Raw genomic sequence first — 24,334 nt, forward strand, 5'->3', positions numbered from 1 at the left:
CAGCAGACATTTGAAAAAGATAAAGACACTGAGGGTTCGAACAGTATTCCATTCTATCTTTCCAGGTTATGAAAAAGATAGGGAAAGGAAAAGGAAAATACTATAAATGAACTATGATATGGAAATTATATTTGTAAGAGAGATTTGGATTCTGGGACCACAGACAAAGTTGTCTTGAAGATGGACTGGGCATTGAAGCTTTGACTAAGATAACTTAGGACAGGGTCTTCAATTCTTCAATATTTTTACAAATGATTTAGATATAAAAATAGAGGAATATTTATCAAATTTGCAGATGACAGAAAATTGAATGAGATAGATAATATGCCATTATTTTAGATGGAAATAAACTAAAAATGATACTGCAAGTAAAAAAATAAATTTAAGACACAAATGAAGAACTCACTTTGGAAACAAAAAATAAATGTACGGCTTTAGGACAAGAGACTTCTGGCTTATAATATTTCTCCTGAAAAATATCTTAGAATAAAATTTGTTTGATATAGTGGTTAAGCATCAGGCTAGAAACTGGGAGTCTGTGAGTGACCTTGCCTAGTCACTTTCTTTCAGCCCTAGGAAGGAGGCAGTGACAAACTACTTCTGAAAAAGCTTACTAAGAAAACTGAAGGGACTTGTCCATAAATTTCCTCACAAAGAAATTAAGTAAAAAAACAAAGAAAGGAAGGAAGATGTAAATTTAGACTGTATCAAAAGAAGTAAGATCTCCAAAACACATGACGTAATAATTCCATATTAATTTGATTTGGTCAGACCTCATTTTTATTATTGAGCTGACTTGGAATAAATTCAGAGAAAGATAGTAAAATGATTGGGAGCTAGAAATTCCTATGAAAAGATGTTGACGGAGCTAAGGGTATTTTCCCTTGGGTACAGAAGGCTGAGAATACTGCAACAGCATTCTTAGTTGGACAAATGTCATAAAAGTGTTAAAATTGGTTTAGAATTGGGACAGAAACTAAGACACATAGAGACAGATTATGCTACCAACTGTGCTGCTTATTCTTACAACTGCTTACAGAAGCAAAATTATAGATATATTTATGTGTATATACAAATAAGTATAAACATAATAACAATATGTATATACAAATAAGTGTAAACACAATATCTCATTGTGAAGTGAAATTGTTCTAGTTACTGAGCCATATTCCACAATGTAGAAGACAATGTGACAATGTAGAATGTGGTCAATCTAGCAATGAAAATATATCTTCTTGGAGTAGTACACATGCAACACAGCAGCTTTTCCCTTCCAACTCTAGGACTCTATGAAGGATGTAATATAATTTCCAAAAATGCATATATTAGAAGAAGGAAAGCTAGGTCATAGTTTTTTTTTATTCTAGTGCAAAAGTTAGTCTCTTCTGGAACTTAATTAAAATATGCCAGCTAAACTACAGTTGACAGGAAGAGCAGCAAGTTAATAATTAACTCGTCTTGTAGCCTAGCAGTGTGTTTAAATCTATGTGTTAAGTAGAGAAGTGGGTGTAAGCAGGAGAGGAGGTAGATTCATGAAGGGAGAGAAAGTGCTAGATTTCACAAGTGCTATATGGGAACAAAGGCAAGTAATATTATAGTAATAGCCACTATCTTTCTTCAGCTGTGGTCCTTTGACAAGTGGATGGGTTGTTAATCTTTTGGCTTTGGTGCAAGGAAAAGGCAATCATTGGAAAGCTGTGGGTCCCAGATTGAAGGTGGCCCATCTAGTATTTGACTACTTAAAGGTTATTTACTACTTTGGATTTCCTGTCAAATTCCATGCCTACAATAAATAAATAGCCTCTGTCATAGAAAAAAGAAAACTTCTGAAAGTTTTAAAAACATCCTGCTCAAGTTTTAATAGACATTTAGGAAATTGAAGTGGAAATAAATATTACAACATTTTGCCTATCTGTATAAACATCAGGTTGGCAAGTAGCAGGAGTTTTAAATCAAACCTAAGGCAGGATCTCTCTTAGTGATTTATAAAGGCTTCTACAGTAATTCAACTACCATTGTGCCATATAACAAAAAAGGCAGGTTTTATATCATTATTATGACCAGGTAATGCTAGAAGATTCTCTATATCACTAGTGGAGAAATGGTCTCAGTTGATACCAAAAATGGTCTTTTTCAAACATATGAGTGCTGATTGATTTGTCAGCCCAGATACAATAAAGCCATTTGGACCCAAATGTAGCTGATTCCTACCCAGGGCACTTTAGAAATGCTTCTCTCTTTATGTATTTATTGTCAGCCTGGATACAGTAAAACATTTGGACCCAAATTACATAGTGGCTGATCGCTACCCAAGGCACTTTAGATATGTTTCTTCCTTTATGTATTTGAACCATAACAGCATTCTGGTAAGCTATTTATAATGGAACTACTATGCCTGTGCAAAGAAGCCAATAGAGAATCTAGAGAAAAATGGAGAAATGTTGCCTGTTTCTTCAGAGTTGGGGGACAAAGCAAAGCACTGTAGAAGGATTTCAAGGATGACTATTAAACCCACAGGATCAAACCTTTTTTGCATTAAAAGATTCATGCAATTGATTCAAATCTCAATCTCTACCTGTAGATAGCAAGGCTGTGGATCTCGTAGTAAATACATTTTAAATCTCTCCTTTCCTTCTTGAGATAAAACTTTTCTGCCCAAACATAATGCAGGCAGACTTTATCAATGGGGCTGTATATGAGGAGATACATGTTTAAAAAACATAAAGTAAGGTTTATTTCAACTCTCCCTTATAACCCTTATAATAGTTATTTCATTCTAAAAGAGTTTTGATCCAGATACTAACAAGGAACATGTCTATTCATTTATTCCATTGCTGGATGAACTGAACTGCTTTACCTTGGTGTGCCCAAAGCGGTACTGGTTACAATCAATATCCAAAGAGCCCAGTAATTTTTCAGCAGCTTTTCTGCTGTCCACAAACTTGTCCTCTGGAATTGCAGAAGGATTCAGGATGCGGTATCTGGTAAAAACAAATAAAATTAAACTCCAAACCATGGTGTAATTCTTTCCTTGATTTAGGAATCAGGAAGTCTATTAATACCTCACAGTATCTGCCTTTCCAGAACAAGCTTTTTTTTAAAATGTAGATATTGTACTTTATTTACACATCATACTAAATGTATTTGTTTATTTATTTCAAACATTTATATAACTTGATTGGTTTTAACCTGGATTAGTTTTTTGTGATTTGGCAGATTGTGACAATTCATAGGGTATGATTACGATTTCATTACTATGTGGACACAAAAATGTAGCCAGATTAAGTATGTTAAGTGAATCCAGACACTTTGTCCATCTAATCAATATGTCTACATCAATCTTTTTCAATCTGGTGCTCTTCAGAGATGAGAATTTTTAGCCAGAATTTTTAACCCACTCTGGCCCACTATCCATGCTGGCTGAAAATTCTGACTGTTAGATTTGAGGGCAGCAAAGCTGAGGAATCAGCTTATGCTGATGTATGCAATTCTGGGAAAATTTGGGCGCTACAAATGCAGTTAACTCTGTGGAATCAAAAACATCCTTTTGTCTTCTTTGAATGTGAATCGTTGCATATTCTAAAATATATCTTTCATGTTGCCATTTTTTTATTCAAAGACAGTTTATTCCGGCCAGTTGTTGGCCAGAATAAATGAAGAACCGCATCTACTGAGCTGCTACTAAAGAACAAATATCAGTTCTGCAAAGGTAACAGTTTGACTGTGCCATTGATTTTCACATTACCTTTGTTTAAAGTCAGCATAAATGACTCTATTAGGAAAGCCTTTGCGACAAATGCGGATTCCTTCCAAGACGCCATTACAGCGAAGTTGATGGAGGACAAGGAAAGCATCCATTGCCCCTGAAACGATAGGATAATAAATGCATTCCTATATATGCATGCTTAAAAGCAGGATTTCTTCCCATTAAATTAAGTATTAAAAACAAAATATATTCAAAGAGTTTTACCTGGAGTTTTTGTTTCATTGGGAATAATGCATCGCACAAAGTGAGGAGATGTAGATCGTAAATTAGTCATCAATTTGTTTAAATTTTCCTAAATACAGAGAGAATAAATAAATAAAATCTAAACAGTGGAATTAGTGAGAGTATAAATTGCCATTTATATCATGAAACTTTTAAATCATTTAAACATTTAAATCAAAAAACTGCGTCTCACTTACTTTGGCCATGTCATGTGAGCAAATTCACTGAAAAAAGCAATTATTTTTGGAAGAGTTACATCATAAATTACCATACTAACTGAGGTCCTAAAATGAAGCATACTTCAGTTCTCTGCTGTCTATTCAAGTTTTTACTTAAGTATTAAGTATTCTTATTTTGGTATTATTTAGATATAATGCTAAAAAATAATGTTATTTCATATCATAATGAGTTTGGGTGAGTGTTGGGTTTGTGTATGCAAGTCTAATATTTCTTCCACTGTAGAAAATTAGAAACAGTTGCTTTCTAAAAGTGAAAGTGTATTGTTGTGATGTCCGTCTTGGATTACACTGTGTTTAGTATACACCACACAACCTGAGGCCTCATAATTGCCTGTCTCTTCCAAAAATACTATGTGTAGTTCCAGAATCACCATTAGATGCAAATTATAATTGTTAGCCTAGCAGAAGGGAGAACATATTAAATATGAGGTGCTGAAGTTGTTAACTGTGCATTCACATTTTAATGAAATGAAATCACATTTTAATGAAATGAAATCACATTTTAATGAAATGAAAATTTTTGTCCTAGTCCCTTCTACTTATTTATAATTTCTTCTTAATCCTTTTGACATAAGGTCTTTTACATACTATTTACAGATTGGATGCAGCCTTTATTCTGAAAAAGGTTATACACCGTGTACACCACATCATCCAATTTTAAACTTTCAAGATGGCACAAGTTGGAAACTAACCAAAGAGAGAAGCAACCTGGCATTAAGGAGAATCTTCCTAACAGTGAGGACAAAACCAGTGGAATAGCTTGCCTTCAGAAAACGTGGGCGTTCCATCACTGGAGGTTTTTAAAAAGAGACTAGACAGTCACTTATCTGAAATAGGATAGGATAGGTTCTCCTGCTTGAGCAGGGGGCTGAACTAGAAGACTTCCAAAGTCCCTTCCAGCTCTATTCTATTCTAAACTATTATTTATTTAAATGGAAACCAATTTGATTGGGATAGTAGAAGTCTCCTGCCTTGAGCAGAATTGGATTAGAAGCCATCCGCGTTCCTTTCCAGCCCTATAATTCTATGATTCTAAACAAGCAAACTAAGTTATTTTTCAGTTCCCTCATCCCCTTCCATATTTTTGTTGTTCAATCAGGCAATCTGGTCTTTCTGGCAAGGTCTGTTCCTGCTCTTTTACACCACATATTGGGAACTGCTGGGCCAAAAGGATCCTGCAGATTTTTTTTTCTGTAACAGATTTGGCTCTGAACAGAGGTATCTGATAATTTTAATGAATTAAATACATTGAAGGAAGACCTATCTTCTGTATTAAATGCTAACACTGAAAAGAAAAACAAACAAAATTAAACACAGAATATTCATTCCTGAAAGTGTGATCTTCAGATATTTAGCAGTTATTCTATTTATATATTTGAGTGTGACAAGCAGAAATTGCACTTTTTTATCCAGAATTGCACATTTTCTACAATTTGGGCTAAGCCACAAATTTTATCAATGGCAAAAATATTACCTAATATATAGAGAACATAAGCAGGAATCTTTCATATCTTCTGTGAAGATGGGCCACATTTGAATCTTTGTTTTGAAGTATAAGCTCTCACTGATTCTCAGATATGTATATCTACCGGGGCCTTTGGGACATAGTTTGCTAAACAAGTAATTATGGCATGTTGCACTTATTGCATAAGTAGTTTTGCATTTCAAAAACCCTTACATTATGGTTTAGCATTATATATTAGCAGAGCTAATTCAGATTATATTCTGAACTCCTAAAAGGTAAATGCTCTCCAATTACTTTTACCAAAGCAGATATGCCAGCTACCTTTGAAAAAGAATCTAGATGACTGGGAAGTGCCTTTGGTCACTGAGGAATCTAACCACTGGTTGCCATGAAAAATAACAATGAATCCTGTGGAAATTTAAGTATTTATATAATTTTTTAAAGAAATAGTTCTTTTTTGAAGGGAACATGCTGAAAATTCAGAACTTGGAAAATGAATTTTTAAGTATTGTTCTGTTACAATTCAAATATACTATTTCTGAAGCAGTGAAAGAAAATAAATGAGGTATTATACTTAAAAAGTGTATGTAAAATTACTTTATGCATTGATGACACTGTCTGAAAGGAAGCCCCTTTCTTGCGTTTCTTCTCTCCACTTTGATCAACTTGAAATAAAAGAAAAAAACAGAATTAAATTCTCATTACAGCACTAATATATAACCACAGGTGTTTTAGGTGATTTAGAAGTTTAGGAGTATTTTAGAAACAACAAGCAAATTTCTTTGGGTTCAGTGGTATTTTCTGTGGTATTTTCAGCAAATCTTCAAATCTTCTTTTGAACTTCCTCTATTCAACTAGAGTCAAATCTTGGGCCAGGAGCAACCATTACATCAACTTTTTAAAAAATATATATTTAGAGTTTTTTCTATTGATATCAACTATTGATAACAATTATTTATGTCAACTGTCAATCAGAACTCATCTTCCATGAAAACTTTGGCTCCAAGAGTTACTGTATAGACAGTGCCTGATTGGAATTATTCTGATCATAGGGCTAACTGGGGTAATTGATGTCTTTTCAGTTTTGAGAAATTATGGTGTAAAATATGTGGATATTTGGCTTCTATAAATAACTATTAAATAATCAATCATAACAAGAGATTTGTAAAGTAGTCAACTTTGTTTTTTACTTATCAAATGTACAATATTTTAGAACAAAATATTTTTATAACTAAAGGCACATCCTTATTTAACTTATTTATGTGTGTCTGTGTATAAATTATCTCAGCTTTGTTTTATTGGAACCATATAGCTAGTGTCCACTGAGAATGGATTCCTATAATGCCGTTTTAATATTCATAATATACACAACCATTGTCAACTAATGACCCATGCACAATAATTGTATGCAGTTCTAAAAAACAAGGCACAATTTATTTTCACTTGGTTGACTCATCCATAAATTACTGTGTCTGAGTTGTGATACTAAGTTATCACCATGATTGGTTAAAGGAGCCACAATGGCTATTCGTATCCATTATGGTCAGCCATAAACCATGTTTTACCAAACGTAAGGGCTGACTTCGAGATTACTCTAAGGCAAAATTAAACAGATGTAGCTGTGTATTCAAACATGTATGTGCATAGGTAGGTAGGTAGGTAGGTAGGTAGGTAGGTAGGTAGGTAGGTAGGTAGATGATAGATAGATAGATAGATAGATAGATAGATAGATAGATAGATAGATACATTTGTGTGTGTGTGTATATGCAAGTTCTGTGTTAGTAAATATATATTATTTTGTTCTTTCATATAAAAAATTGCCTATATAACACAAAGATCTGCATCCAATTTGTTTGCAACAGTACATGTCTACACCTACAGGATTTATATCTCTGAACTACAAAATATCACTTTTGTATGGATTATTTTGCATTATAGAAATATGAATGTACATTTTGAAGATTGTTCATTCTTCAAAACTCTTTCTCTCTGTGTGTTTGTATGTGTGTGTGTTTGTGTGTGTTCCTTGATGCTGTCTAAGCTTGATTGTTTTCTTGCAAACATTTTATTACCCAATCTAGTAATATCATAAGTGATAGGAGTGGGGTGAGCAAACCTCTCATTTCAACCCTGAAATAGACATCCTCCTGCAGCACTCTGCCAGCCAAAACAGGGGTGCATGTCCCATTTTGACTTCCAAAGACACTGCGGCCCAGTCCTTTATTATTTTCAGGCCCGTTAAATCCGTGGGCAAGATTTAAGCACTTCGCAGGCTGAATCCAGCCCATGAGCCTTAAGTTTGACACCCTGAATTAGAGCATCTCTGAGATCCAGTATTTATTTGAAGATTATAATGAAGGAGAATTGGCCAATCATGTGGAAGCCTACTCCTCTAACTGAAAGTGCATATGTTGAGGAAATATCGCTGAAATTCCTTCCTTTTAATTCCAACTCACTGCTTCTGCTCCTGCCCTAATAGGCAATATTTAGTTGTGAAATGTACTCTTTAATATCTGCTTTATCATTATCATTCAACCAGAGCCAGCAAACAGACTTAATGAGGTACCAACAATTTGAATTATTGATTCTTACTCTGCTCCCCAGAGAGATATTTATGTGCCTAACATTTGCCACTGCCAAATATTCCAAGGTCATAAGCTAATATATTTATTATCCACATTTTCTATATGTGATGCAAGAAATAAAATATAAGGTTATTTCACTTACCACTGTCAGCGCTGACATAATTTTCAAATAGGCTGGCCAGAAGTTTGTTGGAAGATTTTTGAAAAATACCCACCACGGTTTCATTGAGAGGGTCTTTGTTTTTCTCAAGCCAACCACCTATGTTATAGGGCACCTAAAAGAAGCACCAAAAAGAATTTTAAAGCCAACAAGCTAGAAACTAAACTACCCAGCCAATTGTTCTCTTTTTACTTGACATCAATTCTATATTTAGTTTTGATCTATGAAGTATAGGTAGTCCTCGACCTACAACCACAATTGAGCCCAAAATTTATGATAATAAATGAGACTATTGTTAAAAGAATTGTGCCTCATTGTATGACCCTCCTTGCCACAGTTGTTAAGTGACTCACTGCAGTTCTTAAGTTAGTAATATGGTTGTTAAGTGAATTTAGCTTCCTTGACTTTGCTTGTCAGAAAGTCAAAAAAAGGTGATCACGTGACCCTGGAATGCTGTAAAAATTGTTAAGTATGAAAAGTAGTTATAAGTCACTTCTTTCAGTGCCGTTGTAACTTCGAATAATCACTAAATGAACTGTTGTAAGTCAAGAAATACCTGTGTATGGGAAAAGGTATTTTGCTTTTCGGTCTTTAAATGGTGACTATTGATCTCGTCTATGGAGATTCTCAGTCATCCAGGTCATTGTTGTCCCAAATATGCTTTTTCAAGAGGCAACTGGACTTTCTGGCTTTTCGTTGAAGCTTCTTCAGTTTTGATTGGATGGTGGATTTATATTCCTTGCAAACAGCTGGTTATTCACATTCTTTTATAGAGTCATTGAGGCCATACTGAGCTTTGAAAGAGGGGTTAAAGAGGCCATCTATCTCAAAATTGAACAGCCTATATCAATAGAGGGGGGATGCTACAACATCATCTATCCCCAGACTACAACACAGTCATTTCAACAGTTCCAAGAAGGCTCCACACTCATTTGTACCACTCAGATGACCCTAATGACACAGAAAAACCTCCAAGTGACCTTAATGACTCACTAAAAGAATGCAAATAACTAGCTGTCTGCAAGGAGTAGAAATCCTTCCATTTCCCACCATCCCATCAGAGCTGAAGAAGCTTCTTGGTTGAGAAGGTAAACATCTTCAAAAACAAAAACAAAAAAGTCCAGTTGCCTCTTGAAAAAGCACGTTTGGGATAATTGAACTTAGTAACACATCATACCTCCAGAATACTCATTTTGCCATTCTTCTGCCTGGCTTCCCAGCCTTTCATTTCCTCTCATTCAATTAATAACAAAGATGTTCTACACTAAGTTACACTTAATTCAGCATAATGAGGGCTGTGCTATTTGTATCTCCAAATGGTAGAGCCTGTGGACTTCAGATCTTCCCAAATTGCCATAAAATATTAATTTTCAGCTTGACATTTTTCACATTAACTAAGTTTACCTGATTTACTTTATTTGGTTAACCAAATATTAGCTTTCATCCTGGTTTGTTCCCCCCCCCCCTCAGTTTCAGTAACTTTTTGGTGATTGAGCCCTTAATATTCAGGGAGTATCTCCATAAACACCACCTTCCAATGTGTGAGTTCTTGATCCACATCGGCAATCTCTTTCTTTCCAAATGAAAATGGAGAGGCCAAAGTAATGCAGTGCTGCTGCATGCTTCACTTCATTCATAACATCATTCTGACTTAATCAAGCATTTTCTTGAATCTAACATCTGCATGGTAGAAGCATCTGTTGGAGTTATTTCTAACAGGTAAAGTTAAGGAGTGAATGGCAGAATGAAAGCTGTTTTGCCCACTTTGGATCAAAATACTGCATACTTCTGTACTAGACTACTAACCCTCTTTAAAAGGATTTTTTTTTCCTAATATTTTTGAAGATGAAAATAAAAAAAATGGTCTGATGCATAGAAGATACTAAACCACAAAGTGGCTGGCCTGGTTTTAGTTTAACATATTAATAAATCAGTATTTTTGTGTGCACGACTCTCTTTTTTGCAGTCCTTGGAGCCTTTTTCATACACTTTTGCTGAAAAATAAAAGCTCAGTGATGTCACTTTGAGGTTAAAAAAAAAAACTTCAACAACCCATTAACATTGTAACTGTCAATCTCCTATTTAAAAAAAACTTGACATTCTACACCAAACTCCAGTCCTACTCAAAAATGTTAAGTGTGCTTTGTCACACAAGGTTGCATATTTCTGGCCTGCCTATCCAAGTGTTTATTATACATTATATTGCATGAATTTTATCAATATAAAGGTGAGAAGAAGCAAGCATAAAGTGTACTACAAGTCGTATCCTGATTCTTATTTGCTGAATTCTAAGATATACATTTCTAGTACAAAAAGGAGATTCAAAACATTTCCACTTCAAATGCCAGCCTTTTCAAAATGCTAGCTTCTCTTTTTGCTAAAAACATTTTTTCCACTCTTCCCGTCTTCCAATTCCACTGTGCTACATTGTTCCATGGCATTTAATTCCCCTTAGGATATAAATCTACAAAAAGTGATGCCACAGAAGAGAAACTTTCTATGCTGTATCCAACTGCAAAGGGAGGGAGGGAGGGAGGGAAGGAGGAAGGAAGGAAGGAAGGAAGGAAGGAAGGAAGGAAGGAAGGAAGGAAGGAAGGAAGGAAGGAAGGAAGGAAAACCTTACCACTCCAGCATAGTGCAGAAGTTCAAAATGTGCTTCATATTTCCTTCTTTTGTCAGGCCTTGGTTTCTGCAGATTGGGCGATTTGCCAAGGTGGTTGTCATAAAGTTTGGCTTTAAAGGTCATATCAGTAGCCTTTGGAAACATGCATTCCTCTTCAAGAATAGAAAGGATGCCCATGGGCTGTAAACAAAAAAAAAATAGAAAAATAAATAAACAATGACAGCCTTCCCAGATTGGTCCCTTCCAGTTGTACCACAGTTCTAAAATACTAAGCCAACGCAATCAATGGGAACTGCTTTAGGAGTCTGTTCTTCCAACTATACAAAGTATATTGCCAGCTACTGGTACAGACTTGGGTTTTTTTTTCTCATAACCATTAATCTGTTATTCTTTCCGTCTGTTATAAAACTTGTTGACATAGCATGTGAAGATGTTAGATTTTATCCCAGTTGCTGACATAATATTGATGTTTTTGCTTTCAAAATACTTTGATGGGCTGACATATTTGTCTCAATGAATAGATAGAAACTGAAGCACTTTTATACTCAGAGGTATATGCTTTGCAACCCATAAAACTACCTGTTGTTAGTAATCAGATCAGAACATGATGGCCACAATGTAAACACATTTAAGTACATTTAACTTGCCAACCCAAAGGTTATGCAGACTTCTTACAACTATTAGGGGGGAATGGGATGTCAAAGGTATAACTCCAGTTCAACCTTTTAAATTAATTTACAGTCATGAACTTAGAAGAATTTATTAGTACCTTTTCAATTAGATCAATGCAAGCCTGTAGATCCAATCCAAAGTCAATGAACTCCCACTCAATGCCTTCCTTTTTGTACTCTTCTTGCTCCAAGACAAACATGTGATGATTGAAAAACTGTTGCAATTTTTCATTTGTGAAATTAATGCAAAGTTGTTCAAAACTATTAAACTTCAGGAAGACACACACACAGAGAGAAAACAAATTGTTTAGGATCAAACAGTGTAACTAAGACAAAATTTCTGTATGGCTTGTGGTAAAACTTGAATTTCTTTAAATATATGATCTGTTTTAATGTGCATAAATATTGTAGCCATTTTAAAAAAAACAGAATCGTTGGTTTAATTAACAAAGTTTGCTAGGCTATTTATTCAGACATGTTTCACAAAGATGATAGTAGTGATAGTGGTAGTGATAATGGTATACACCAGTGTGCCTACCATCCCTGTCCTACTGTCTCCATTTATTCGTACCCATTTCCTGTGTTCATGTCCACATTTATTCTTATACCTATTATCTCATAGATGTTTGACAAATTAAATAAATTAAATAAATAAATATTAATTTTACATTAGATCAGTGATCCCAGGAAGCAATCAAGGTTTTAATATTAGTTGTGTTTCTAATTTTCCAAGGTGCTAGTCAAGCTTCACCAATCTGATGCTTTCTAGTAATGTTGGACTTTAAACATAATACTCAGTAATCACACGGGATATTATGAGGGTTTAAGTCTAATACAACTGGAAGGCATGTGGTGAAACAGGGTTTTGAAGGTTCCTGAAAACTATTTTAACAAAGAAATCTTCTGACTAGTTATTGCCTAATAAGTGGGTAGACTATATGACACTAATAATTATTTCAATAAAAGTTCCCAAACAAAATACTTGAATAAAGTCTGCTATGTTAAATTAACATGCTCTTTTGTGGACATTTTTTGCTTCAATTACTCACATCAAAGATCTCAAAGCCAGCAATATCTAATACTCCAATGAAGAATTGTCTTGGTAATTTAGTGTCCAAAGTCTTATTTATGCGAGTAACAAGCCACTTGAACATTCGATCATATACTGCCTTAGCTAAAGCTCCAACAGAATAGGTAACCTAAGGAAACATGAGAAACAATGACTGAGTATACAGTGAAGAATGTAATGAATTTTATCATATTAGTTAACACTCATTGCTTCTGCTGTTGAATAGTTTTGAGTGAATACCCTGATAACATAGGAGGAAAAGCCATAACAGACCCATTCTGAGAACTATACAATATTTGTTAATCTCCCATTTTTCTACTGCTCAGTAAAATGATTAAAATGTCAATAATTGAACTGTATGGCATGGCATCAATATATATGGAATATTGACTTGGTTTACTAGGACTGTGAATGCTTTGAAATGATTCAAGGATGCTTCATACATCTTTGCTATTCCAGGCTTTATGAGCCTGAAAAAGGATATCTGTCTGAATGCATTTAAGAATCACATTCACTTTAATAAGTAAGCGCCTTAAAACAACCACATATTTTTTTCAGACTCACTTTGAAAAAATAACGTGTGAAGTGCCACAAACTAATTTTGCTTTCATGTGCCCAAACTATGTATTTCTTTCCTGAACTGAGATTTGCATTAAAATGTGTTCCATAGTTTATTGTTCTTTAGAGTTAGGCAGGCTTGAGTGCTGTACAGTATTCGTGTTCAGAATGATAGAAATTTGCAGTCTTATTTCTACCACACAGTGTTTAGTGTGCAGCTGTAAGCAGCAGATTTCTAAGCTTCCCCAGAAAGATACTTAGATAGAACCAAAGTATCCATCAAATATTTTTTTTTAAAAAAAAAATCATTGTGGCTAATTTACACTAAGGGACTGCAGTTATGGAGATAAACATTGTTTTGCTTAAAATCTTATGATATTTTGACAAATATGAACCTTATTGAAACCTGAAACTCTATAATAAATCTTGTTAATTTGGCTTGGTTTGGTGATCATTATCCACTATGATATTCAGGTGCTGACTAGACCATTCAAAATCCATAGTCGTGGAATGGGAAAAACTGGAAAATTGTAGCAGTAGGAATAAAAATACAAATATTTGTAATACTATGCCTGTTTACAGAAGAATCAACTGAATATGACAGAGGTGTCTTGATGGATTATGTGGTTTTAAAGATTTCTCACCTGTTCTACACTTTGGCCTTTAGTGACATACTCATTTCCAACCTTCACTCTTGGGTGCACCAAACCCTTAAGCATATCAGAAGAATTCACTCCAATTAGATAAGCAGCCTTGTCAGCACCTGAAAGAAACAGTATTTCAATGGGTAAAATAGGAGAAGGAAGGGTATGTTTGCCGCCTTATTTGTAAAAGTAATAAAGGCAAGATACATTTTTTTAAAAAAAGTTTAGATTGATTTTTTCAAATATAGCTTGTTTGTTTTCTATAAGTTATTCTAGAACAGAATTCCAAAGAAGAGGAATAATGTGAAGTGTATGATACAAGCAGATATTTAGCCATAATACAACTACTAGCTCAGCTGATGATCACTGTGAGCTAAAATTACATTTAATGTTTAAACATGCAGTAGAATAAAATATTTCCATCATATATTTTTCCTAAAGCTACTTTAGGTTTATCGTGCATACAGTACTAATACTTGGAAGTCTAGTTATTGTTATGTGTTGACATTTATTTGCATCAACAGAAAAATCTTGACACCTGGCAGAACACAGATTTGTCAGCATTACAGCTCAGAAAATGTATAATCTCAGTCACCCAAGAATGATAATACTGAGGCCAAGAAGACAGGACTGATCAACAGTTCTTGCAAAAAAAAAAAAAACCCCAAACGAACTGATGGCAGAGTAGCTGAAATTCTAGCTGTCTAGAAAAAGACTGTAACTTTATAATTATGATTATTTCAAAATATGGTGTCTTTCTACCTAGATGACACGCAAGGTGGATAATAATAAAACAAAAGAAAATAAATAAGCAGTTCATATACAGTAGCACTTTTGGAGAATAGAAATATATTTAGTTTAAGTATTGAAGCAGTATTTGCAACTGTCAGGTATATCAAAAGATGAGACATTGAACAATATTTAATTTTACAAAAATACAAATGTAAGCCATAGTTAAGAAAAACCATCTACTGCAAAGCAATGTTGTAACTGCTTATTTTTATTCTAATTGAGACATTCGTGGAAATTCGAGAAAAAAATTATTCAGGTTCAAATTTCTGAACTCCTGCATATAACCGTGTTTAAAGGTGCATACATTTATGTGAAAAGGCACCCATCTTTGTGATTATGGATAAACTTTCTTAAAAGTTCTCATTATTATTTATACTGAACAGAGTCAATGTTGTGCTAGTGTTGGCCTGGACATCTTAAGACATATAGGACATTGGAACAGTGAAATTTGGACCATAAGAAAGGCTGAGGGCCAAAGAATTGAGACCTTTGAACTATGGTGCTGGAGAAGACTCCTGCGAGTCCCTTGGACTGCAAGGTGATCAACCGGTCAGTACTAGAGGAGATCAACCCTGACTGCTCTTTAGAAGGCCAGATCCTGAAGATGAAACTCAAATACTTTGACCACTTAATGAGAAGGAAGGACTCTCTGGAGAAGAGCCTAATGCTGGGAAAGATTGAGGGCAAAAGAAAAAGGGGACGACAGAGAATGAGGTGGCTGGATGGAGTCACCGAAGCAGTAGGCGTGAGCTTGAATGGACTCCAGACGATGGTATAGGACTGGAAGGCCTGGAGGAGAGTTGTCCATGAGGTCACGATGGGTCAGACATGACTTTGCAACTAACATCAACAGCAATTCTTTTTAGGGGCAGAAGGGATTTTTGCAGGCTTTCAAGATTCAGTTACCATACCCTATAACTGTGATGATGAACCTATGGCATGCGTGCCACAGGTGACAAGTGGAGCCCTCTCTGAGGGCACATGAGCTATTGCCCAGGTCAGCTCCACCACACATGTGGGTGGGGGGGTCGCATTTTTTAAAAATTTAAAAACCAAACACAATTGTATTTGGTTAGTATAGCATGGGATACTACTAGGAAACATCAAAGCTGTAGGTTTGACTAAGAAATAATAATAATTAAAATGGCAAATTCAGCTGACTTGGAACAACTTACAACCTACAATGATATATTTAACACCATCAAATAACATCTACCTATCCCAAGTCCTCAGAAGAATTCAATAGTGGATAAAGATGCCAAATCCAATCTAAACTGCAATCAACCATAGTAATAATAAGCTTGCAAGCATGAACTGGTGGGATCACAAAACAAAGCAATAGAAAATTAAGAAGCTAAAATCCTCTGGGACATTAGAATTCAGGCAGACAAGCACTAGTTACATAACACTCCAGACTTAACAGTTGCTGAAAAGAAAGGCAAAAAAAAATCTGGGTAGAAGACATTGCAATATCTGGAGACAGCAAAAGAGAAAAGAAAGAACAAAATATAACAATAAAATATAAAAGCCTGCATATAAAAGTAAAATGATTATTGCAAAAGAAAGCAAAGATAGGGTTCAAACAGTTCAAAGGGAGGGTTCGAAGAGGGAGGTATCGCAAAACTTGCTGGGAAACTCTTATGGAATGTTGCCAATGAAGATCATGTGACCGCAGCGGTAATACCACAACAACCAATAGCACAGAAGCAGCCACAACCTCTCCAAACCTGTGGATTCTTGAAAATCATGGGCCCCAGATTTTGGACACATTCTGTAACTTAGCCTGTTTGACGTATCTTGGTTCAAAAACTGTTGCCCTAAGATGCACCATTTTCCCAAGCTAAAGATGACAACAATGAGAGTTTTTAGTTATATATAGACAGATTTCCCTAAAGTCACAAGGAGTCCATTTCAGTTCAAAAGCAAGAGAAAAAGAAAGTGAGAGATATTTTTTTAAAGGTGTTGATTCTTAATTAGACACTGACAGCTGCTCTATTTGCACCCCCTCAGTAACTTTTCAAAATTTAATCCAAAGAATCATGCAGGCCTAATTTAATTAGCTTCCGTCTGTTACATTAAAGTTGACATAGGAGAGGTCATGTTGAAGACCACACTGGAGCTTTTGGGGACCACATGCATCTTTAGACTTCTCACCATAGGTAACTAATTAGTATGATCTGATTACTTGCATGTCTAGAGGTTCTTTCATGACACTGAGAAACTGATCGCTCAGAAATTCAATGTGTATTCTATTGAATACAAGGTTTTTTTTTGCAGGTATTACTCTGAAAGTGTAGAGAATGGGCACAATAAGATCATAATTTAGAGAATTGTTTGGAAGACATTATCATGTAAGAATTAGCTACTGATTGGGGGCAATAACTGATTCTGAAGTGATTATAGAACAAACTACCTACCCAGTATGAATAGTGTATTGTCTTCATAGAGTCTGCATATTTTACATGGGTAATTATGCCTTGTAAAAAATGACTGTAAGCAAAACAGCCTGGTTTGAATGTACACTTTGTATGAGTAATTTTCAAAATCAGCTTCAATATATGGCACAAGAAAGTCATCCAAGGGCTTCACAGCATATATGCCTTACTCAGGAGAAGAGCCTATTGTATTGGAGTCCTCATTGCAAAATAATGGGTAAAACAACACTCAAAAATCTACTTATTACTTTTTCTCTAATTAAGGAATGATTGGAATCTTAGACTCTTTTGAATTGGGAGTGGTGGGGAGTTAAGTGTGAGAATGTTCAATCTCTATTAAGTGCTCAGCAAATAGTGAGAAAATTATTCAGGCCACTTTTTATGCAATTAATGTCTTTCAGTCTTTGAAAGCTCTGCTGTTTTCTTTCTCTGGCATAATACATCAATCTACCCCCATGGATCATATGCTCTGATTGTGCCCAAAGGCAGCATATTGATCTATAGATAAGATTCCCACAAAAAAGTTTGATTTCTATGTGTGAATAATATTAAAGGGGGGGAACCAACACTAATATTACAAAGCAAGAAAAGGAACGCTGTTGGTAAACAAAAAATACAATACTTACTCTCTGTGCCATCAGCTTCTGCCTGCTCTTCCCTGGGTCTCTGTTTAAATTTCATGTCTCCAAAGTGCAAAATTGCACCAGTGAGTTTGTAGGCACCATATTTTTCATCCGCAACAAAACCCAAAATATCCATGGCTTGCTGTTAAAATGTTTAAAAAGAAAAAAAAAGATGCTTTTGTTATTTGCCTCCTCAGCTACATGCCGCTTTGTTTTCCAAAGTTGCCTTAGAGCACTGCTGGTGTTACTGTCTTTCTTCTGGTATTGAAAATTCAAGCTGAAACTGTTGGAAAAGTCCTATTCATGTTCTATTTCCTGATACTGATGGAACAGATTTGGAAAATGTATTTAAAAGAAGCACATCATTTAACAAAATGCTTTGGAAAAGACAATTAGGCAAATTCTAGTGGGAGCACAGTGCTCAAATTGGAAAACAGACTCCATAAATACATTTTGGATATATTTATTAAAAGACTTTATTGTTGATAACTTAAATAGCTCTCAAATGAGGTTGGATGAATGTATGTAGGACAAGTTTATCAAAGGCTATAGTTTCAGTATTATCTTCACAATGCTGAGGGCAGCATGCCTCCAAATACCCATTTCAAGGAAATGACAGGAAACTGCTAAATTTCCATCTCTTGTTTGCAAACACACTGGCTGGCTTTGGCTAACCACTATAAGAATCAAAATTCTGATCTTTGAAGTCTGTTGACCTAATATAACAGAACTACATTCTTACCTCAATTTATGAAAGTCAATAGACAGCATTGGTTTATTGGTAGAGTCCTGTTCCGAAATAATATACAGGAAGGGTAACTCACTGTTAAGACCATTCTGCATACTGAAAATTGCCCTGACTTTTGATGTACTGATCTTGGATTCATTACATATTTATGCTCAGCAATCCTGTTCAGTGAGACAATTTATATGGATTGGTTTGAACTGACTCAAATAAGGAAATTGCTGTTGTTCTCACTGAACAGCTTATGCCCTTTTGTACTTTAATAAAAAAAACAAGTCTTACATCAGTTGCCATCAGCTCTTCCCCATCATCTAAATTATCCACAGTAACAACACCTTGTGAACAGAAGTGATAGTCATATGGGTTTGTTGACACCAATAACATATCTGCAAATGAGGAAAAGAAAAAAACTGTTTATTCTCTGAAGATTTGGGCTCCTGTGAGTCAAAATACAGTGCAATTCATACATCAAGGCTTATTCAAAGTTGCTGGGAAATTAGATCTACACAAATCTGTACAATTTATATTTTAAAATTATATCACTATGCAATCCTGCATATATCCACACAGGAATATGTTCCACCAATGCAATGGGATTTGTTCCACGTAAGAACAGAACAATGCAGTCCAACAGTATTAGAGTGAAACAAAAGAGACCTTTGTTGCAAAATATATAAACCCACACTTAATCACTATAAAATGGCTTATTCCACTTCTTTGCTTATATTAACCTGGTTCCTATACAGAACTTTCATTGACATTCCTAGTCCTTCAGAAAGAGATTAATTTAACATAATAGTGATAGTGATAACATGAACACATTTTCAGCAAGATTAAAAAGATTGAATTCCAAGCCATTCTGAAAGTATAAATTGACTTTACTTTATTGTTTTATTTTATTTGCCTGGATAATCAAGTCTCTCTGAATAGTTCAATCTAATGACGCATTCTTATACTTATGCAATTAACTCCACATGATCAATAGACTCATATCCTACACCCTGCTTAGCTTTTCAGTCAAACAGCATAGGCAGATGTGCTTGCTGATCCTTATTCTGCTACAAATAATAAAGAACAAAGACATTTACACAGCTTCTCATATTTCAAATGTCCATCAAAATTGTTTTCAGCTGATTCTAATGTCTTGATGTTATGGGGAAAAGCAATGCAATTTCAAATGTCCAAATCAGGGCAAGAAACATATCACACCTGTTTCTCTCTCCCCCCCCCCAAAAAAAAAAAATAGGACAAAGGACAAAAGGATTGTTTCAAAAAATTATTAATATATGAAAAAATGTGGTCAACAACTAGAATCTCCTACAAAATTATTACTTCTAGTAAATTCTCTGCCATTCCACATATACAGCTATGCAGACTGTGAATAATTGATTGTAATAGCAAAATTGTTGTGTGGACAGGAGTTTATCCATACAACAATCATGGCCAGCAAGTATAGCATAAGAATAAATTAACCATGGAAGGTACATTTTCACAGTGGAATATTTCCATCCAAATCCTGTTAGCTGAAAATCACTTTGAAACAGTTCCTCTAATCTACCTTAATTAGGCCATAGTAAAGGCTAACTGGTTAAGGATTTAGCAGATGGTCCACTCAGCCTGGATGACAAGAACAAAAATGAGATTATTACTGCTTTTGCCAAGCAGAAATTTAGGACATGTATAAAGGGAAGCTTTGCCCATATTACAAGAAGTACTAGCAATCCAATAAATGCAAAATCCCTATGCATAAATAGGGTATAAAACTACATGATAGACAGGACCAGCTACTGAAATTCAAAAATGGGCTTGTGTAATAATAGATGTAGTCACATAAACATACAGATGTAAGTAAAAAAATGGAACATCATCTTTCAAATTATATGAAGTATTATCAATATCATAGTTTGGTTTTCCATTCATCCAGAATTATATGCAGAATCCCTATACAAGACATGAACTAAGATACATAAGAATATATGTTCATATTGTTAGAATCCATGTAGACAGTACTGTCTACCTTGGCCAATAGTGTAATTCTAGGATTTCACTGTTATACATGTGTGCAATCTTCTACCCTAAATACAAATTAGACATAGAAACTTAGTTCTTCTCTTCTATACACATATAGTGTTACCTAACATGAGCTCCATATCATGTGCTATTTTAAAGTGCTGAATAAGGTAAGAGTCTGCAGACTAAGAATCTGTGGGTTAATATGGCCAATAATGAGATAAAGTAATCATTTAAAATCAATAACTGTAAATTAATTTTAGTATTATTTCAATAGATTATTGATTGCTCTTCATTTTGGAGAGAGAAAATGATCATTTTAACTACTCAAAGTTTTTCAGATTATCTGTTTACTTTTTATTGCAATGATATTATTTAATTGAAATGGCTGTTATTTTATATTAATATTTTTCTTACTCGGTTCCTCTATTCATTCATTCACTTTTCATTAGAAAAGTTTTGACTCATGCAAACAAAGCATGGTTTTGCTGTTTATTACCTTGTAGCTCTGCTTTCTTTCCTGACAAGATTTGATAGAAGATGTGATAGCATCTTTCACCTGGTTGTTGAAAAATAACTCGGGATTTCTCTAAAAGATCTAGTTGGAGAGTGAAGAATTAAAATGAAAAATAGGTCTAAAATTTTATGTGAAATATAAAGCCTATAGTTATAACAAGTAGTATATTACTTACAGATTTCAATATCAGCAGATGACAGCTTGCCTGTAGTCCCAAAATGGATTCTGATAAATTTACCCTATTGTATAAAATTTAAAAACATTGAAAATGACAATATATAGGACCAATAGTAGTACACCAATTACCATAAGCTTGCTTTGATATCTGCACTGTTTGGATGTTATGATAAATCTTTGGAATATTCAAACATTATGCTACACAATGGTTTATTTAAATCATTGCTTATTGCATAAATCACAATGGTTTATTTAGAATAAGTGATAAGATATAATTTATATTCAATAGTGTCTTGTTTCATTGTTAAGTTTCATTAATCTAGTTTAATGGTAGAAGATCTGGGATAAATTGTTTCCCCAATACATAATTAAAGAAACATGACTCCATGGAAGGATGAATCTTCATTCAAGAAAGTCATGGTGATGATGGTTAGAAAAAGAGTTTTCCATGCATATTCCCAACTCTACTTAGAAATCTTGATAAAACCATCTCCAGGGCTTCTGATACATCACAATCAAGAATTTTGACTTTGACACAGAAACACAGCTTTTAAATCCACCGTTGTTATTTCCACTGCCTGATTGCCTGAAGACCATCTTAAAAGTAATGGTCTATTCAGGAATAGGCAATTGCTTCTGAGTAATAATATTACCACAATCAGCTCTAATCAGCACTACCTATCCTAGGGTAGAAAATAAGACTTTCCATTGTATAAATCCCTGCCTGAGAGCAACTGCTTTGAATGCTCTATGGTTGTACAGATGCTTGTTGTGATTATGTCATTTTTTTTAGCACTGCCATGAATTTATTGCTACTAGGTCTCTGTGAAATAGTCTAGCTTTGTTTTGACAAGGGATTTGTTTGATGAGTCTTTTCAGTGAGCTACTTTTGATCACCTTGAGTTGTGAAGTGTGAAACCCAATTATAAAATCAATTGTCAACAGTTATGGAAAAAGTCTAGAACTTCATAATGTATTTATATTAATCTAAAATAATTTTTCCTATTTGTATTTTAGCATTTGCTGATCATGATGACTATAATCACCAGTCTCAGAAGCAATATGGTATTGAATATCCTCTGCTGAGAAACATCAGCAGGACGCTCAATATTATTATGTCCTATTATATCTTCCCACAGTCATTGAATATGGTTCCCTTTTTATCTTTAGATAAAATATATGCATGTTTTTCAAGAGACATTGTAAAATAGTCTGAAACATATCCACGATTATCTTATTTTAGCTTGAGATTTTGTTCAACATGAAACCCATGCAATGTTCCAATGACTGTGCAACCTCCTTCCCTGCAATTGATCAACAGAAAATAGCAAAAATATCATTCCATGTCCCGAACTATCATTAAATATAGAAAAACTTCACATACAAAAAAAAGCAAGGTACATTGCTATCGGGATTAGCTAGATTAGTGATTTTTTTAAAAAAATTCAAAAGAATAGAGCAGCTAGAATATATTTGACATATTGTTGTCAAGAGAACCAAATATGCATGGAGGTAACTGGGAGTCAAGCTCAACTGTAGAAAAAAAATACATATTTTTTTTTTCAAAATAAAACTCTGACAACCATCAAGTCTATGGCCATTCCCTGAAGTGCTGAGAAGCACTGGTTTGGAACTATTCTAAGTCAGTAGACTTTCTAAAACAGTTTGATAGATGAATAATCTATGACTGATAGACATGGAACCTGCTTGTTTTGGACTGCTGAAGAACATGTGATAGTTAGATCTCTGTGCAAAAATATACACATTTTAATTCTAACTCCTCCTCCTAGAAAGACACACATTTTATATGCAATATATGCAAACAGAGACTTAAAATATATTATCAGTTTACAACAGCATAGATACTTTTCAAGTGTCTGGAACATCAGCCTTTATAAAAAATGTGTGAATTTGGGGTCTAGTGTGGTTTCTGCAACTTTGCAGCCATTATTAGAACAAATACAGTATGCTGTTTGGTTTTAGTGTGATCAGATTACATTTGCTGAATCCTTTAGTGAATATTACATAGCACTTACAAAGCTATATACTTGTGCTATACTTGCTTTATCTATATATATAAAAGTGGCTGTGTATGTGTATGTTCCAGCATAATTCTGGAAGGCCTTGAGCAATTTCAACCAAACTTGGTACACAGATGACTTCCTCTCTCGAAACAAATAATATGGGGGTAAGGCGCCTCTAATGTCTCTTGGTGTATGTGTTCTGTTATAATCAGTCTGTTGTGCCTTCAAATGGCTTCTACTGTACTGCCGTACAATGGCTTCTATTGTACAACGCAGTGGAGTTGCCATACTAAGAACTTCACACTACTCCACAAGGGGGCTTCCTTTGGTGAGGGGGAAAATCCAACATTAGAAATTATGTTTAGTCCGGACATTTTTCCTTTATAAATAAATACCTGGACAATACTGGGTTATCACCTAGTCAGTAAAAAAAACACACCATATTTGTTTATTTATTTATTTATAAACTTTAGATGGTCCTGCTGCTTTTGCAATCCAGAATACTGTATAAATACTGCACCAAAGGTATGCTGGGCAGCAAGTTATATCCCACTGCTACTGCTACTTGATCTAGAAAAGCTACCTGTATTCCTATTTTTCGCATATTGTCCATCTTTCTAATTTAGTATCGATACTTGATATGGACTACAAAGATTCAAAAGGCGATAAAGCTTTTGCAATCCAAATCTGATGACTTTATAATTTATAGCTTTTCCTGTGTTAGAATAGTATCAAAATTCATATTACTCGCTATTAACAGGAAGATACTTGCAATACATGTGGAAGTCCCTTTTCCTTTCCAGTAAATAATAATGATTTTAGTAGAAAATAATCCAAAGGGCCAAGTATTTCAGTGGAAAAAGAACTTTTCATTTAATAAGCATCCAAACTAATGTAAAATTTGGACCATTAGTTGATATAAGAAGTGTATTCAGTTGGCAGTGAATACATGTTAGAGGAAGGCAGTGAAATATGGCTAGTATCCCTCTCTATCCACAAGTTCATAAAA

General features: G+C 34.5%; 1 protein-coding gene across 1 annotated transcript in view; it reads right to left on the reverse strand.

Annotated features, from left to right (window-relative positions):
• MYH15 (myosin heavy chain 15) overlaps window positions 1-24,334 on the reverse strand; it is an 85,163-nt gene that overhangs the window by 48,264 nt on the left and 12,565 nt on the right. Inside the window, exons 9-21 of the mRNA XM_087721433.1 lie at window positions 21,300-21,363; window positions 21,107-21,205; window positions 18,880-18,983; window positions 17,856-17,994; window positions 14,003-14,121; window positions 12,781-12,930; window positions 11,830-12,000; window positions 11,061-11,240; window positions 8,420-8,552; window positions 6,290-6,357; window positions 3,971-4,058; window positions 3,746-3,863; window positions 2,858-2,981 (exon numbers count right to left, since the gene is read on the reverse strand). Of these exons, the coding sequence (XP_087577559.1) occupies window positions 2,858-2,981; window positions 3,746-3,863; window positions 3,971-4,058; window positions 6,290-6,357; window positions 8,420-8,552; window positions 11,061-11,240; window positions 11,830-12,000; window positions 12,781-12,930; window positions 14,003-14,121; window positions 17,856-17,994; window positions 18,880-18,983; window positions 21,107-21,205; window positions 21,300-21,363 (1,557 nt within the window). The remainder of the gene's footprint in view (window positions 1-2,857; window positions 2,982-3,745; window positions 3,864-3,970; window positions 4,059-6,289; window positions 6,358-8,419; window positions 8,553-11,060; window positions 11,241-11,829; window positions 12,001-12,780; window positions 12,931-14,002; window positions 14,122-17,855; window positions 17,995-18,879; window positions 18,984-21,106; window positions 21,206-21,299; window positions 21,364-24,334) is intronic.

This window comes from Thamnophis sirtalis, unplaced genomic scaffold (assembly GCF_051295495.1).
Source record: "Thamnophis sirtalis isolate CommonGarterSnake01/CBP01778 unplaced genomic scaffold, rThaSir2_p1.2 scaffold_8, whole genome shotgun sequence".
Taxonomy (NCBI): domain Eukaryota; kingdom Metazoa; phylum Chordata; class Lepidosauria; order Squamata; family Natricidae; genus Thamnophis; species Thamnophis sirtalis.